Below are 16,980 nucleotides of genomic sequence, written 5' to 3'. Positions count from 1 at the left end.
AGCAGAGAGCCTCATGTGGGGCTCGATCCCAGGACCCTGGGATCATGACCTGAGCTGATCATGACTCGAAGCCTGAGGCTTTAACCCACTGAGCCAGCCAGGTGCCCCACTCTCACTGGTTCTGATGATCTAACTCTGGGAACCCACCTTATTACCCATATGTATCATTTCTTAGATAGATTCAATAGAAATAAAATTTTCAAAAAGGGATAATTAAAAATCCTTTTTACCACATCTATTCCCTTTTTGTTATTAGCCATAAAAGTCCTTCACATTTTTCTATAGCCTTCTTAAATACACATCAATAATAAAATAATAGGTATTCATTGTTTTTAAAATGAAAAAATTAAAATGTCTCATAATCCCAACATTCTGGGTGTATCTCCTGCTGGTTCTTTGTTTTTGTTTTTGTTTTTTTTTTAAAGATATTTTAATGTGATCTGATCATGCTGCATATATCATTTTATATACTACTTCTTTTCCTTAATGTGCTATGCACGTTTTCTCATGTTATTATCAGTTCATCACCAAGACCATTTTAAATCACTATTATATATCACTGGAGAGCTATCTAGTTATCTAACCAATACCTTATGGTTGTACAGCACCCGATAGATCACTACAATAAATGGGACTTGAGGAAAAAAAAAAAATCATTGTACATGAGTTTTTTCCACATCTTTGATGATCAGTTTAGGACAGATTTCTAAAAGTATAGTTAGTAGGTCAAAGAACATACATTTTCACAAGACTTTTGAAACTCTCTTCCTCAGGGTACCACCTTTCCTGGTCCTCAGACTAGGTTAAATTCCCTTGTGACATATTCCTAGTACACCGTGCCATTCCTGTTCATCACCCTCATCACCATTTTGAAGACTTGGTTATATTTTATTTCCTTTTAGACTACAAACTGCATTAAGGCGGCGCATGACCATCTTTGCTGACTGTGTTTTGCATAAAGCTAACATATAGTCCAACACTCAAAGTATATTTTATTTAATTGAATACCGTTAAATTGCTTCCTTAAAAGAGTTTTGAATTTGCATCCCAGAAGCACTGTTGGTGCATGTCCAACTCACTGCATTAATATTGTAAGGCCATGACAACCCCAAATGGGAACACCCCCCCAAAAAAAACCTCTTAGTGTGATTCAGTTCTTGTTACAAACAAAACCTGTGGCTTAGAGCTCATCTCTCAGCTCCTATGAATTCACTGGGTATATTAAACTCTGCATTGAAGATTCAGTGAGACTGTGACCTGAACATTACCAGCTCTCGGGGAAGAAAAGTCCCTTCTTGACGGGCGATGACCAGCGATGCTGTCTCTCCTTGCTTGGTGCTCCTCAGCATGGCCACAAGCTCTTCCTGTGTTCGCCCAGTGACATCTCTGCCATTTACCTAATGGATGCCGTCATATGAACAGATTACAACACTCTCCACCTCCTTCTATGCTAGATGGTTTCTGAAAGTAAGTAGCAAATGGGCTCCTACAATCAATAAAGCTCTGAAAAGATGAAAACTGAACACAGGGACCCAAACTAACCATGTTCAAAGTACCAGTACTACATTGACCATCATTATTATGGTGCTAGATCCTTTCAGATAGATAGTAGTTAGTATAAGCAGTTTCTCCTAAGATATCACATTCTTATGAGGGAGACATCAAACTGACAGCAGAAAATAATTCCTTAAATAGGAAAGAAGTAGATTTAAGATGCTGAACTGGCACCATTTTCTGCCTAATGCAAAAAAAAAAAAAAAAAGGCAAAAAAATGGATCATGATCACATGGCAAATTCCTTTGGCAGCAAAGTCTTTCGTTATAATTAAACAGTGTTCTCCATGTCTAGAAAATTATAGTCTCCCGGATATCATAGATAATTAGAAATTAGAATTTGGAGCTATATTAGTCATTTGATATATCTTCTTTCATAATCTAGAACCATATGAAAATCTATAGTTTTGCTTCCATGCCATGAGAAAGTTAAATAGAACCAGCCAGTTTCAATGAGGAAGATTTCTTGAAAGGTAAGTTGACAATATGTATTTAGCCAAGAAGACAATGCTACCAAACAAAAATACATGGAGGAAAAGCCTCTTGCTTTGGGTAGTTCCAGATACTTCTTTTTAGGTATGGATCAACCTGAGACAGGCAGCCCATCCCTAGGAGAAGTTTAAAGATATTGTTACCAGAGTTTGGCTATGATTCGGAAATTCTTAGCCCTAACTGCATTTATGACAAATTTGTGGATTTGATCCAAATTCCCCAGGGATCCTAAGAGGTAGAAGTAAGACAGAGAAGACAGGGAAAAGTTTGAGGTGTTATATGTGCTTATATCACTGACCTTATAGGGAAGTTAGAAGTCAGACTTCCCATTAACTAATTTTTTTTAAATAACTAAAGTCTTTATCTTTTCTAGAAGTGATAGTTTTCAATATATTATGTCAAAACATAAATAGTAATGTATTTATTTAAACATATTTTATTGAAGATATTAATTCCAATTCTTACCTCCAAAATTCTGTCCCCTGATTGTAGGCGGCCATCTTTTATTGCTGCTCCCTTTGGTAAAATGTTTTTTACAAAAATGGGACCAGGCCCATGTATGGAAGAGTCTCTGGTAACCACAGTGAAACCCAGTCCTTCAGGGCCTAGTGTGTAAGACCAGGAAAACACATGGTCACCTTAAGTAGAAACCTGCAGAAAAATCTACCTAATTTAGACTAATGTAGAATAATTAAAATGTTTACATTCCAGCAAATATTTTAAATTCACTTCAGTTGTTCTGATTGCAAATACAGATTATCGTTCCTGACAGGCCATGATGGTTTCAAAGTGGATTTTAGGGTCCAATGCAGATGTGTAACACTTTCGTTTATGGAGGCCCCAGAAGAAATGGCACATGTTATCCATAAACTCAGGAGATCGATTTCTCGGTAAACCATGAGCAGCCAAAGGCCATCTGACATGAGTTTTGTCAGGCATTCACTCAGTTAGCCAACCTGCCCCTCCCCCCACCTGGGCCTCAATTCCTGGATTCCTTCTAGGCTGCATCCCCTTGCTCCCTTCCTCACTCTTGCTGTCCCATTCTCTTGCATCTCAATCTCTTTCTCTCCCAGTAGGTGGTTTTCACTTTATCTGAACATCTCTGCCCTAAAGAATCCTTATTGCAATCTTACTTCTTCAGTCTTCCACCACCAATGACCTACTCATGACCACATCCACTAATTTTCCCTCTTCTGATCTGTCCCTCTCTCTAGCTTTGACACTTCTCACCAATTGTTCTCTTGAAATTAATGCCCCCCTCTTTGGTTTTCATGTCTGTATTTTCTGATTATTTTCCTAACTCTCTGATCACATCATGTCTACCACTGTCTCCTACCCACTATCCTCCCACACGAACAAAGATATTCAAGGATCTGCCCTAGAACAGTTTGTTCTCCAGATCTCTGCCTTGGCCAGCTCCCAGCTCCAACTGTCAGCTCCCCATGGATGACACCTGAATCTTGTTGACCCTAATCTCTCTGGTGTTGGCTTGCTTGACAGGACCATGCACACACTTTCACCAGCATTTCAAACTTCACTATGAATCTCCTGCTCCAATTCAGATCCTGGTCTTTTTACATATATTTATCGACTAAAAATTCTAATTTTTAGTAATGGTATCTCCATTGAACAAGCCACTTGCAATTCCTCTCTCTCTCCTCTCCTATATCCGGTCAGCAGGCATGGCATACATATTCCATTTAGGCAGATGCAATGATCCTTTGTTCTTTGATCTCTCCTTCAGTGTACCTTTTTGCTGTCAGATTAATCTTCCCAAAATACAACAATATGATCGCATATTCTTTATTTTTGCATTCAAGGCTTTCTGATGAATTCTTTTTTGAAAATTATTTTTATTAACATATAATGTATTATTTGCCCCAGGGGTACAGGTCTGTGAATCATCAGGCTTATACATTTCACACCACTCACATAGCACATAACCTCCCCAGTGTCCATAACCCAACTACCCTCTCCCTACCCCCACACCCCACCCCCTAGTAACCCTCAGTTTGTTTCATGAGATTAAGAGTCTCTTAGGGTTTGGATATCTCCTGATCCCATCTTCTTTTTTTTTTTTCTCTCTTCCTACCCACCACAATCCCCCACCTTGCCTCTCAAATTTCTCATATCAGAGAGATCATATGATAATTGTCTTTCTCTGATTGACTTATTTCACTCAGCATAATACCCTCTAGTTTCACCCACGTCATTGCAAATGGCAAGATTTTTCTGATAGATTCTTTTTTTTTTTTTTAAAGATTTTATTTATTTATTTGACAGACAGAGATCACAAGTAGACAGAGACGCAGCCATAGAGAGAGGAAGGGAAGCAGGCTCCCTGCTAAGCAGAGAGCCCGATGCGGGGCTCGATCCCAGGACCCTGGGATCATGACCTGAGCTGAAGGCAGAGGCTTTAACCCACTGAGCCACCCAGGTGCCCTCATGAAATTAAGTATGTTTTGAAAAACTGTTTGCAATGTTGAATTAGCGAAATTTCAATTATATAATTATATATAGTAATTATCAATTATAATTATCGCATGTTTACTTTTTGAGGACTAAATGTGTTGCTGGCATAAAAGTGACTTAGAGAACCAGAAACATATATGCACTTTTTAGACTTGACCTAAAGGTGCTACAGAACTCAGTAATCTTACTCAAAATAGGGTCCAAAAGAATTTTAGTGCTTCTTAAGTACTCTGTTTCTCCCCCGGTCGCAATGGTCCTTTCCATTTTCCAACATGTCTTTATCATTTTTGTTTGTTTGTTTGTTTCAAATAATCTATACTCTCCAGAAGAATAAGAAAGCGGTACAATTTCAAGAGATTTAAGTTACCTACTTAAATCTATTCTTTGATACAATTAAATGAAGGGAGAATTAATGAAATTAGCCTTAATGCATTTCTCTTAACCAATTTTACATGTTACAATAATAGGATGCTATTAAGCATAATTTAATAATTACCTTTCTTTAGGTCAATCTTAATTTTCTTTGCATTCTTCTTGCTGCCAAACCCCATGAGAGGGGAGAGTGAGGGAGAAGATGGCTTTCTACCCAGTCTTGGTACCCGGGGGCTCTTGCTTTGTTGCAGAGAGGTCAAAGCATCCTCTTCAGGACCCCCTGTTCCTGTGAGAGTTATGGTTTTTATTCCCGTTATTCCATGGACAGGAGGCGGTGGCTTGGTTCTCAAAATGCCATCATTGTTACCAAAAATGTTAAGCGGTCCAATGACTGATTTTTCATACTGTTCACGGTTTTGAGGTGGAAGCACGTGGAGGAGCACACTGGGCGATTTCATCGCCTGACGGAAGACATCTTGAGCCCTTCAAAGAGAGTTAGTAAATATATAACAATACTACGTTCTAGCATGCCACTGACAGCACCCCATGTCATGGCCACGGGGGCGGCATCGGAGCAACCATTACTGTTACCACCAGGATGACTGCCCAGGAAATACGGATTACCACTTATCACTTGCCCACCAGGCGCCCTGACACTGGGCTACACATGCATTAGTAACACACACAATTCTCCCCTTGAATCTTTTTAACAACTTCCTCAATCTTCTCATTTCGTCTTAAGTATGTACAATTCACTCTTATTTGGCAAAACAAGGAGACAGAGACTCAGAGTGATTAGATAACTCGTCCAATGACCCACGGTTTTTAAGTATTTCTAAATCTGAAAATCCATCCAGAAGGCATTCCTAAGTAAGTATAAAAGCAAACTTTATTTTTAAATGGAAAAAAATCCTCTTTAGTATTGATCAGAATACCAGTTCCTTTTAGGGCTCTGTTCTGAAGTACAGGTCCTCTCTAAAATGGGTTGTGTTCCAGAATTTCAATTCTGACACAAACATTTTCTCATGGAGATATTTGATGCATTGGCTGTGCCCAGTGTCATAGTGAATTATCAATCCAATATGTACCCTCCCCGTTAGTCTATCACAGAGTACTTGTATTTTTCCCTTTTTTGTCTTAGTACTTGGTGTTTTTCCTCAGATTCCCTACTACCGTTTCTCCCCTTCATCCTTGTGCCTCGTGACTACATAAAACAACTACTTTTCCCAGCCTTTCTTGCTAATGAGATTTACACAGAAGGGTTCCAGGAAAGCTGGGAGCCAGAAAGTGCTTTCTTCTCCCATTTCTCCAAACTCAGAACGCAGCTTGTGGAACTGCCACACCAACTTGGGACTGCCACCTCCACACTTTCTTGTCCCTGGTGGGGGAAATATTAATCTTGTTCAAGGTGCCTTTATTTCAGGTCTCCGTCAGTAGCAGCCACATCAAATAATAACAAATCATAATTCTAACTGTTATCTGATACGTCCCTCCCCCCAACCCCTAACCTTACTGAATAAAGTACTTACTTTCCATGCTGGTAGGGGAAGGGAAGAAGATTCCACAGAGGTAGCCCAACTCCTCTGGTCAGTTCCCTGCCTGGGAGTCGGCTTCTACTTCACGTTACCTTCATACTGAATTTTTATGAGCCTCAGTTTTCACCTCACAAACCTATCAAGTCCTTGTACAAAGTACTGTGGTATTATGATTTGAAGAAATAGATTTTTCCATTTTCATTTCTTTCCACACTTAAGCAATCAGTGCCCAAGGCCCTTCTCACCCACAACCATTCACCCTCCCCCTCAATCCCCCCCGCCACAACCAAACATACAAATATTGACAGAGAATGGTTACAAAGAATATATATGATGCATTGTTTTGGTCAGAAACAAGAGAAGCTGGTGGTCATTACTAAGGAGTAGTAATTAGTATTTATTCCTAATAAATAGGAATTAGGTGTGGTCATTACTAAGGAGTAGTAATTAGTATTTATTCCCTTGTTCCAGAGCCCCACTGCAATGCCAACATATGTTTAAAAAAAAAGAATGTGACTGTTTCACATGCTATTCTTAGCTCTAAGAGCCTCGTCCCATAACATTCGCACATGCTGAAAAATGATTACTTCAGGGAGAATATTTTAATTTTTTTTTCATTTGTTACTATTTCTCAGTGAGTTTTCACAGACATCCTCTAGGCCCTTTAGGTTAAGGAAGACTGCTGACACAGAGCTAGTTAATTAATAAGCTGAACTAACAGTCTGTGAAAAGAGCCATTAAAGACCAGCCTAACTGACCCTTATCCCGAGCAAAACAAACTCATCCAAGGATGATCCAAACAGACAACCAGGCGGGGAGGCTCGCTGCGCTCTGCAGCCTCCTGTTCTTGGGGCCGCCGGGGACGAGTGCGGGCCACCTTCCATAACACATAAGATGCCTTTGGGAATGGATGTCCTGCAGTCATTCAAAGGGGACTGACCAGAAAAGTCTACCAACAATTTTGATCATCAAGAGTGCAATAATGACTGTATGTCTGCCAGCAGCCAATACAGTAAATAAAACAATGGGGAAAAAAAATGCTTACTGAGCAAAGGTTTTGTCTACGAGGTCCACGCTGTTGATTTTTACAATACATTCATTTTCATGAAATAGTCCCTCCCGTTTGGACCTGCTATTTTCTTCAATGCCGCGGATGAAGAGTCCTAGAATCCTAAATGCAAAATTGAGGTTGAAATAGAATTACTGGATAATAATATGCTGATTTTTTCCACTCACAACTATTCAGAACTGAGTATTGGTTTCTATTTATGAAAGAAATTATGCTTTAGAGTCAGGCAACTATTTGTTGTTTAAATCCTTAGTGGAAAAAAACAAATCCACTGAAAGAAAAAGAGGCCTTCGAGACAGACAGACGTAAACACTGACCCAGAGCACGCAGAGCCAGGCCTCCACGGCCATGCCTGTGGTATTTTTAGAAACGGCCACCACAGCTCAGTGGAGCTGGGGACACAGAGGCGTCCGGTTCGGAGAAGGACGTCCGGCTGACTGTAACAGGTGTGAGTGGTGCCAAGACAACCTGAAGCTTAATGACGGAAGAGGACGAGATAGTCACCAGAGTTTTTTGCAGTCACGCTACCTGCTCTAGTTATCTGCATCTTTAAGAAGCAAATATTTACGCACAGATCGCATTGCTCAGGTTAAAAGGCAGTTTGGTCCCATTCCGTGGGTGCCCCTGAATCGAGTACATGCGGGGCCCTTCCGGCGCTCAGGATGGAGGAATGGGAGATAGGGGGAGAGTGTGAGACATAAACTGGATCTGAAGAGTGAGTAGGATTTGGATGGGAGGAGAGAGAGAACAGACACTGAGTGGGGGGGCAGGCTGAACCCTGCGTGTTTGTGTGGGGAGCTCGCACTGGCTGGGGAGGCCAGAGCCGCACAGAGGGGCCTTGAACACCAGTTGCTGGACTTCATCTAATCACACAGGAGCAGCACACCACACTCACGGCTTCTGAGGGAGACAGAGACGTGATGGCAGTGGCGGGGGTGGGGGGCGCTGGGAAGACTCGTCTGCAACTTCAACCAGTAAGACTCAGAATTCAGAGAGGACAGCCCGGCTGCCACTGAGAGTCGGGAACGGAGGAGTTGAGAAAAAAGGACGGAGAAAGGCTATAGTAATAATGAAATGCCTGGCGTGTGCCTGTGATTCTGTGGCATTTCAGTAGTATCTACACCAAAAACTTTAAGAAATCAAACTTGTATGTGTTTTACCTAGTTCTCAGATGAGTGATTTCCCTTCCTCTTGTGGCATGTCAGGGCCCTCACTGTGTCCCCAGAATAAGACAGATGAGTCCTCCAAGAGGACTCTGCTGGGCATGGGAGAGACAGCCACCTCCTTGTCCCTCATTCTCCTATTTTTCTGCTTTGTCTTTCTTCTTTGCATACAGGCCTCCTATGTCATCACACAGCCCAATTGCATTAAATCTCCCATCCAATATGAGAACATCTTATGGGGGAATAAGCCATGGAGAGAGGACAGTCTCTAAGGAGAGGAGAGAAGAAAACTGTCTTCCTGTTTGGAACAGCCACCCAGTAGGAGCTCTGCCTCCAGGGCCCCCCATTCACTTAATGAGCTCCTGTCATCTGAAGATGGCAAGAAGAGGGGCACCAGCCGGTCCTCAGGTCTCTGCCCCCCAACGGGTACAGTGCACTGATGCAGGGGAGAGTGAGTCACGCCCCCTGTGGTAAGGATGGCTCAGGGTCAGAGGCATGTGGTGTGGTGTTCTGCTGTCTTTCCTGGAAGAGATTAGTAAATTGAACATACTCTGTGTGGAAGAGAAAAGGGGCCAAAGCTACTATTTGATAAAGGATCTGAGATTCAAATTAATATTTTTGAGATCCTAATTCTACCTTAATCTCATAATATAATATTAAAAATTGAGCTATTTGACATGCAAAAGAAGGGGAGGAAAAAGAAGAAGAAATAGAATGAAACAGTGTTTCTTTCTTAAATTAAACAACTCTCGAATAGTTCACATTTTGGATTTTTTTGTTATGGTGGATTCACAATAACATGATCCATTAGGAGGCTCACATGTGGTTATAAACTAGTTTATGTAAGCGATATTTTTTTAACAAGCATTCAAGTCTTCCTTTAATTTAATTCAGTACATCATCAGTCATGTAATGTTACTCCCTAGGATTTAATTTCACATTTTGGGAGATGAATTAATTCTTTCAGGCCACTGGGTTGCAATTTCGCTGGCATATTACAGCTGGAGTATGCTATGTGAACCTCACTGATCTAAATAACCTAACTTTCCATGAAAAATTTATTGAGAGAATAAGCTCAACTGTAAAACCCATGTGTCAGAGGTAATTTTGGTAAAATGTAAAACTGACTGATTTTATTAATTTGGTCCCTGGCAACAAACCATGCCTGCCTTCTCTATTCCATAGAAGGGACGAATTCCCTCCAGTTCGATTTCATCCAGACCAGTATAAGAAGGCTCAGAAAAGAATCTCTCATTTTCCTCTCTGCCCCAAACTGGTGGGCTGTGGTCGTGGTCTCATTGGGGACCAAGGCTCTCAGGAGTTAAAGATTAATGCTGTTGAGGAATTATAGGCTCAGAGGAACCAGTTAATTTGCATTAATGAGCAGTGATAGAGAAGGCTGAAACCCACTGCCCTACAGAATGAGAGGGGTGGTCATTACTTCTTTTTCTTCTAATAATCATGTAGACACTAACCCAACCACTCCTTGGCCCCTTCTGCTCTCCCCACTGCATCACAGGCCTTGGCCACTCTACCAGCTTCGCATTTTTATCTAAACATCGCCTCTCCTTACATTACACGTCATTTCTCTCCCATCCCTTCCTTCTTCTCTGTCATATTTAGCTGTCTTTACTAGGAAACGAAGGTATATTGTGCTATCTTTATTGGAAAAACAATTAGATTTCATTCTAAAACAAAAGTACCTTTTTTTTTAAAGTCAATGAAGTAAAATTGCTTTTTACTTGTAGGAACTCAGTTTTTTGTATATTTGTTTTGATTCTGACTGTACACACCAAGGGGCCTCCATACAGATGGCATTTAACACCCGATGCGGTCGTGCCTAATGAATCGGCTGAAGCCTTATCTGGTACAGCAGCCACAATATTGTACTCAGGGTATTCTAACTGAGATTACAGTTCCTATTCAACAACAGGTGTGGCAGTATTTTTCTGAAATATATATATACACACACACATATATCTAGAAATTGGAGGCAAAGTCAATTACAGTAGTCTCAGTAAAGAATTAAATGTAAATTCTAATTTAAAATAATGACACAAACCAATAAATGGAAGGAAATTAAGAACTAAGTCTACCACTATGACCTTAACTCACCAACCCCCAGCCCCCGAGCTCACACACTGAAACCATATGGTGTTATGAAGTCAGACACTTGTCTGACACGCTCTGTACTCAGTTGCATCTAAACACATGGGTTGAGTTAAGTGTGCTGTTTCAGCCTGTACTCATTAGTTCTTAACTTTTATTGGCTCATGTCTCCACTTCCATATTATTTTTATGTTTTTTAATTAAATTTCCTTTCTATAATACTAATGGAGAGCAAAAAAAAAAATTATACAACTATTTCATCAAGTTACTGAACAGTTAACCATGAACTTATAAAAGTTAACTTCTGAACCAGGCTTTTTTGTTTTGGCCAAAATATTAATAATACTGATAATTTACACATTCATGTGTTGTGTGCTTTACAAGGAGTTTTCACATTTTTAATCTCATTTAATCCCTACAACCTTGATGTGAAGTAGGTATTCACAAGAGGCAAGTTTAGGGACTTGTTCAAAGTTATAAAAGAGAACACTGAGATTCAAATTCAATTGTTCTGAATCCAAGTGTAATGTTTTTTTCTATTCTTCAAGGCTTATGCTATAAGTTAGAACCAGGAAGGAAAAGGGAAGAAATCAATACATTTTAGTGTATTTCCCTCATCTGATGTAAGAGAAGGTGATTTCTGGTTTACAGGGTCAACTTGTTTTCCGAACTATTGAAAATGAAGTATGGTGACTGTCACATTGTACATTTCTTCATGTTTTGGAAATTGGGATGATCTTGTGTTCTATTCCGGCTTCATTAAACTAAAGGGCCTGGTAATTTAACCGCTCTGGTATTTCGCAAAGCTCTATCAGCACACTTCTGCCAAAAGCCATTAGAATTTCTCATGACAACTGGGTAAATACTCTTCCTGTCTATCAAAAACCACCTCAGCTTATCCTGTGCCATAACCCGTAACATTTATAAACACGCTTATTAACACATACAGGAAATGAAACAATAAGAGCCGCTGGCTTTTCAGTTCATTTCTTTTTAGAGAACATTCATTCCAGCAAGAGCTTGGTTCGCATCAGATGTTATTTGCAAAAAAAGGTGATGACTTTGCAATTACAGGTAGCAGATGGCTACCTGCTGAAAATGATGCCAACCAAAATATCATGACTAAATCTGCTCTTCCTGCTATGTGGCAGACTGAATTGAATAAATATTCTGAACCAGTAAATTAATACTATATAACCTTTGGGAAATTTTTGCTCTAGAAAGAGGAAGGGAGTAAGGGGGATTGGATCTGGATTTCGTATGACCTTGAAAAAAAATTAATGGTCTTTCCTGGACTTTGCTCTCTTAAGCTAAAATAAGGCATTCTGCCTGAAATTTTCAGTGATGCATTTAATATAAGAAAAATAAATTTTGCATATTAATTAAAATATGCTTTTTACTTATAGGAACTCAGTAAGGAAAGTTCTTTCTTTTAAGATAGCTCTTGTCAGTATCAATCTAGTGCTAAAGGTACTCATCTTATTGAACAGTGACACAATATCTAATACTAGTTTTGTAAAATTGTTGTAATAGTACTAATATTAACTCTCAGGCACACACTTCAATTTTCAACAGTAAAACAGCTTTTATATCCAGTTAGGTGGACATGAATTTCAAAAAACGCTGACATCTAAATTACCATTTGCCACTGTGGATTTAGCAATTAAATGTTTTTAAAATTTCAAAAGGAGGTGGTATACTGTTTTTAATTGATTACATTTTATTTTAGACCAAAAAAGCACAATAGTACCCTACCATTATAGTTAAAATCATGAAAACATAGAGCGTCTGATATAGCCACTTACAGTGCTAGAATATTTATTATTCTACGTTCCCATATACCTGAACAGAATCAGGAAATATCAATTTGGATGACCACCTTCACTTTTCGAAGTGTATTTTGGAACATTAAAAAATTCAGTTGTAATATTTGTCTAACAGTATGTTAAAATCTTCTTAAGGATTGTGTTTACTACATGTCACTGACAAGAACACTTTAAGAAAATACTTCAGGGGCGCCTGGGTGGCTCAGCCAGTTAAGCATCTAGCTCTTGATTTTGGCTCAGCTCATGATCTCAGGATCGTGAGATCGAGGCCTATGTTTGGCTCCACACTCAATGGGGAGTCTATTTCTTTCTTCTCCTTCTCCTACTTGCCCTCCTCATGCCTGTTCTCTCTCTCTTTCCAATAAATGAATAAATTAATATTTGTTTAAAAAAAGAAAATAATGCATAATTAAGTGCAAATGTGGAAATGGTAATTGATACTGTTGCTTTTCCACTGTATCTTAGAAGTAACACTGTATCTTTGTTTCTAACACTTAAGTGGCCAACAGAAGTATATAGTGAGGTGTCGGTCTGAATAACAGAGATACACATTTAATCCTCTTCTGAATCATGTTTGGGAAAATGAGCTGAAGTCAAGTTTTTCATTAGCACGAGCTTCTGATGTAAAGAAAACATCTTACCTTCCACTCAGAGATGAAAAGAAGGGCACCACGTGTATTCCCAAGGGGCCTCCTTCCCCAGAAATATCCACTGTTCTTGTCATATCGCTGGGGCAAAAACAAGTAAGAGCACAGATAAGTCTCTACTTAAAAAAAAAAAAAAAAGGCAGCACATTTAAAAAAGAAAAAAAAACTAAGATTATATCAACTACTGTAAATTCAACGGCAGAGATGAAGTCAATTGAGTACATGATTTGCTGGTATGTTCACAAGATCCAGGAAATAAAATGTTTAAAAGACTGATTTCTTATTTTTTTTTTCTGTAGAAGGGAAACAAATGGAAATAATGACCCACAAAAATAACTTTCTACTTAATTTAACCTGCATAAATCAACATATTTAAAAGGATATACACAAAAATGAAATTTCTCCCCATTGAGACACACTTGACAATTACTGTGCAGATGATAAAATACATGGAACTAAAGCTTATCTATGCTTGGGCATAAAGTAGGTTTCCCTCCCAGAACAGGAAAATTGAAATAAAAAATATGTTTATTAGAAAAAGCACAGAATTACATTTTACAACAGTGAAGCCCCAGTTAGTAACACATATGGGCATGTTCGGAGCATTATAAATCAGAACTCAGACTTGCCTTTCAATAAGGCATCAGTTGTAGTCAATGGAACAATTCTAAATTTTCACCTCCTATTTTTTTTAGAGGTAGACAAGGAAGTTGTAAAGCCTGGAGAAAATGTATTACAGAAAGAAATAGAAAGCCTGACCTGCCTAACCTACTCCAGATTAAGGAAAGGATGAGCTAGAAACATTAATGGATAGTGTGTATGACTGAAATATACAAGATATTGGGAAACTTTGAGTAATAAAGAGTGGAACTAACAAGTTTTTATAAAGATGAAAAATAATAACCGTGAACAATTATTGGCTCCTTTAATCCCACAGAGAGAAAATAAAATTGCCAGAGGAAAAATGATAAAGTTGAAGCAAGCATCCTTGTTATGGAAATTGTAAGCAGATCTCTATTGTTTCCTATTTACATGAAAATGACCTGAAACTAGATGTCAAATTAAGAGCTACAGCTGCTACAAATGCTTTTCTGTTCCAAATTGAAAATGGTGAAATTTTGGCTCCTTGCTAGAAAGTTGAGAACAGCATAAGAAAGCAAAATGCCTGATAAATTCACTCTGTATGTAGCACTCCCTGAATTATCAGCCATCTAAAATAAATACATTAAATATATTCCCATCACTGGACTAGGCTTATTTTTAATGTGTTTTCATTGCAAACTTATTATCATTAAGAACTATAAAAAAGAGCATGTCAGTTTCTAACATTTGTGGAGTATGATAGAATTTCAAATCTGATAATAAATTTCAAATGAGTTTTGCTCAGATATTGCTGATATATTTAAAACTTGTTCAGTCAAGCAGGTTATATCAAAGGCTGGGGTAAAAGTTAGAAATCAAACAAATCTTAGAGTGATAATATCATGGGATAAAATAGATTCTTCTTGATACTTTCTGTGTGATAATACAGATATTAAATGAATATATATATAAATATATAAGTATATATATAACATATGAAATACTATATATATGTATGTACTATACATCCTAAATATAAACTGTCTGATGGGCAGAGAAAGTTGCATAGCTCTTAATGGACCACAAAGCAATAATTTTCGTAGGTATTTGAGAAAGACTAAACCCAGAGCATTAACATTCTAGGGTTGTGGTATTGTTTTAAAGACTTTTAAAAACAAAGATGAAAATCTTGTTTAATCATTAAACTTTATTATCTCTACCTTTACAATGTATTTTTGTTTTACACTTAGAACATAACACAAATCTTTCCCAACAAGTGTATTAAATGTCCACGAGCTGAGAGACAGCACTCATACGTACTATAGAGAGGCTTTTAGAATATAAGTGTGTTTAGTATAGAGGTCAAGATTTCAGCTTAAGAATTTTTAGGATGGCTTTATGTTTTTGTTTCTGTGTTTGTGAGGTTTTTTTTTTTTTTTTTTTTTTTGGTCTCTTTTGCAAATATTTCTTTACCCAACTCAAAACCTTTCCTGTAAAACATAATAAATTCTATGTATTATACTGATACATACTCTTTAGGAACTATCAATCTTTTATTTTTACATTCACTTCATAAAGTAAATCTTAAAATTTGTTAAAGCAATCAACCTTGTTTTAAAACACTATACCCATTCTTGGGGATGCAATCTAAAGGTTCATTTATACTTCATAAGATTCTCTTTTTTGAGACCTCAGAATAAACTCTTGTTCTATCTATGTACATGGCAATCACAATTCTTTGGCTGGAAAGACATGTGACAAATCCTAAATGACTATCATAAAAATGTTATCCCAGAAAAAAAGCATGAAGGATTGTTGATTTTGTAGATTGTAATTAAATCTACTTAATATAGACAAATATTACAAATTTTATACAGGTTGTGTTTTACCATGCTCTTTATAAAATGTTATCCATTATTTTAAGATGGAAAGAAAAGCTTTTGAAAAAGGAAGCCTCAGGGACGCCTGGGTGGTTCAGTTGGTTGGACGACTGCCTTCGGCTCAGGTCGTGATCCTGGAGTCCCGGGATCGAGTCCCGCATCGGGCTCCCGGCTCTGCGGGGAGTCCGCTTCTCTCTCTGACCTTCTCCTCGCTCATGCTCTCTCTCACTGTCTCTCTCAAATAAATAAATAAAATCTTAAAAAAAAAAAAAAAAAGAAAAAGGAAGCCTCATAGACCATATATTTTTACTTATTTTAAAAGGAGGGGGATCTTTGCATTCCATATACCTGATGGAATTCTGTAGAAATCTCTGTATATATACTCTTAATGAAAGATAAACACAGCAAGTAGGGCTAGACACAATTATCTCATAAAGTGAGATTTTACTAAGATGTGCAAATACACTATCAATGCCATTTGTTTAGTCCAAGTGTAGAGTAAGTTTCAGCAACCAGTGAGCAAGTTATGTTCACGATAATTTACGTTCTGGAGGCTGACTGGGAATGGAAAATTTAGAGAATGAGGTGGAGAGAATTTTTTGGTAGTGGAAAGAAAAAGGGATCAGCAGCTACTTGTGAAAAACAGACAAAAAAGTGAAATGTGGGGTAAAGGGAAAATACTTCAAGTACACAAAGAAAAGCTGAAAGTGTCACGAATATCGAAACGGCTGACTTTAGAGAATGAAACCCAAAGTGGACAGTCACAGAACATTAGATCCAACATTAGATCAAGCTAAATGTCCTAAGATCCAATTGACAACATTGATTCAAATAATTCCTGGGACCAGCTGCTACCTATCTAAGATTTTAGGACAAAACTTGGGGTGAAGGTACAGAATAAAAGGTTAAAAGTGAGCCTGTCCTGAACAGCTGCTCTGCAGGACCTCCATGGCCAAGGTCTTCATTTGGCTCCATCCAGAAGAAACACATGAAGTCTGAGGGACAGAAGATAAGAGCTGCAGAGGGCTGCAGGTACAATTCTTCACACGAGGCAAATGGACAGCATTTTTAATATTGAGATTATTAAACTCACAGTTTAAGGTCACAGGCCACTCATGTAGGGTAAGGGACAGAGGACTCAGGGCAAGCTGGGTGGGGGGTGTCCTTGTTTCAGAAGAAAATCATGATTAAGTTACAAAATTAGCAGTTTATCTTAGCAGTGGCTTTGAGTCAGATATCTGAGTAAAGCATTTAAACAAAGACCAGAAGTATCAGTTTCC

At 38.4% G+C, this 16,980-nt stretch overlaps 1 protein-coding gene across 5 annotated transcripts in view; it reads right to left on the bottom strand.

Moving 5' to 3' along the window:
* Positions 1 to 16,980, bottom strand: part of PARD3B (par-3 family cell polarity regulator beta) — a 1,059,813-nt gene that overhangs the window by 475,138 nt on the left and 567,695 nt on the right. For all 5 annotated transcript variants that reach the window (XM_047720837.1, XM_047720838.1, XM_047720840.1 and 2 more), the window contains 5 exons: positions 13,233 to 13,319; positions 7,470 to 7,595; positions 5,014 to 5,372; positions 2,511 to 2,650; positions 1,269 to 1,397 (listed from right to left, as the gene is read on the bottom strand). In XM_047720837.1, coding sequence (XP_047576793.1) covers positions 1,269 to 1,397; positions 2,511 to 2,650; positions 5,014 to 5,372; positions 7,470 to 7,595; positions 13,233 to 13,319 — 841 coding nt within the window. The remainder of the gene's footprint in view (positions 1 to 1,268; positions 1,398 to 2,510; positions 2,651 to 5,013; positions 5,373 to 7,469; positions 7,596 to 13,232; positions 13,320 to 16,980) is intronic.

The sequence above is a fragment of the Lutra lutra genome, chromosome 3 (genome assembly GCF_902655055.1).
Source record: "Lutra lutra chromosome 3, mLutLut1.2, whole genome shotgun sequence".
In the NCBI taxonomy this organism is placed as follows: domain Eukaryota; kingdom Metazoa; phylum Chordata; class Mammalia; order Carnivora; family Mustelidae; genus Lutra; species Lutra lutra.
This window is presented reverse-complemented; position numbering and strand designations above follow the sequence as displayed.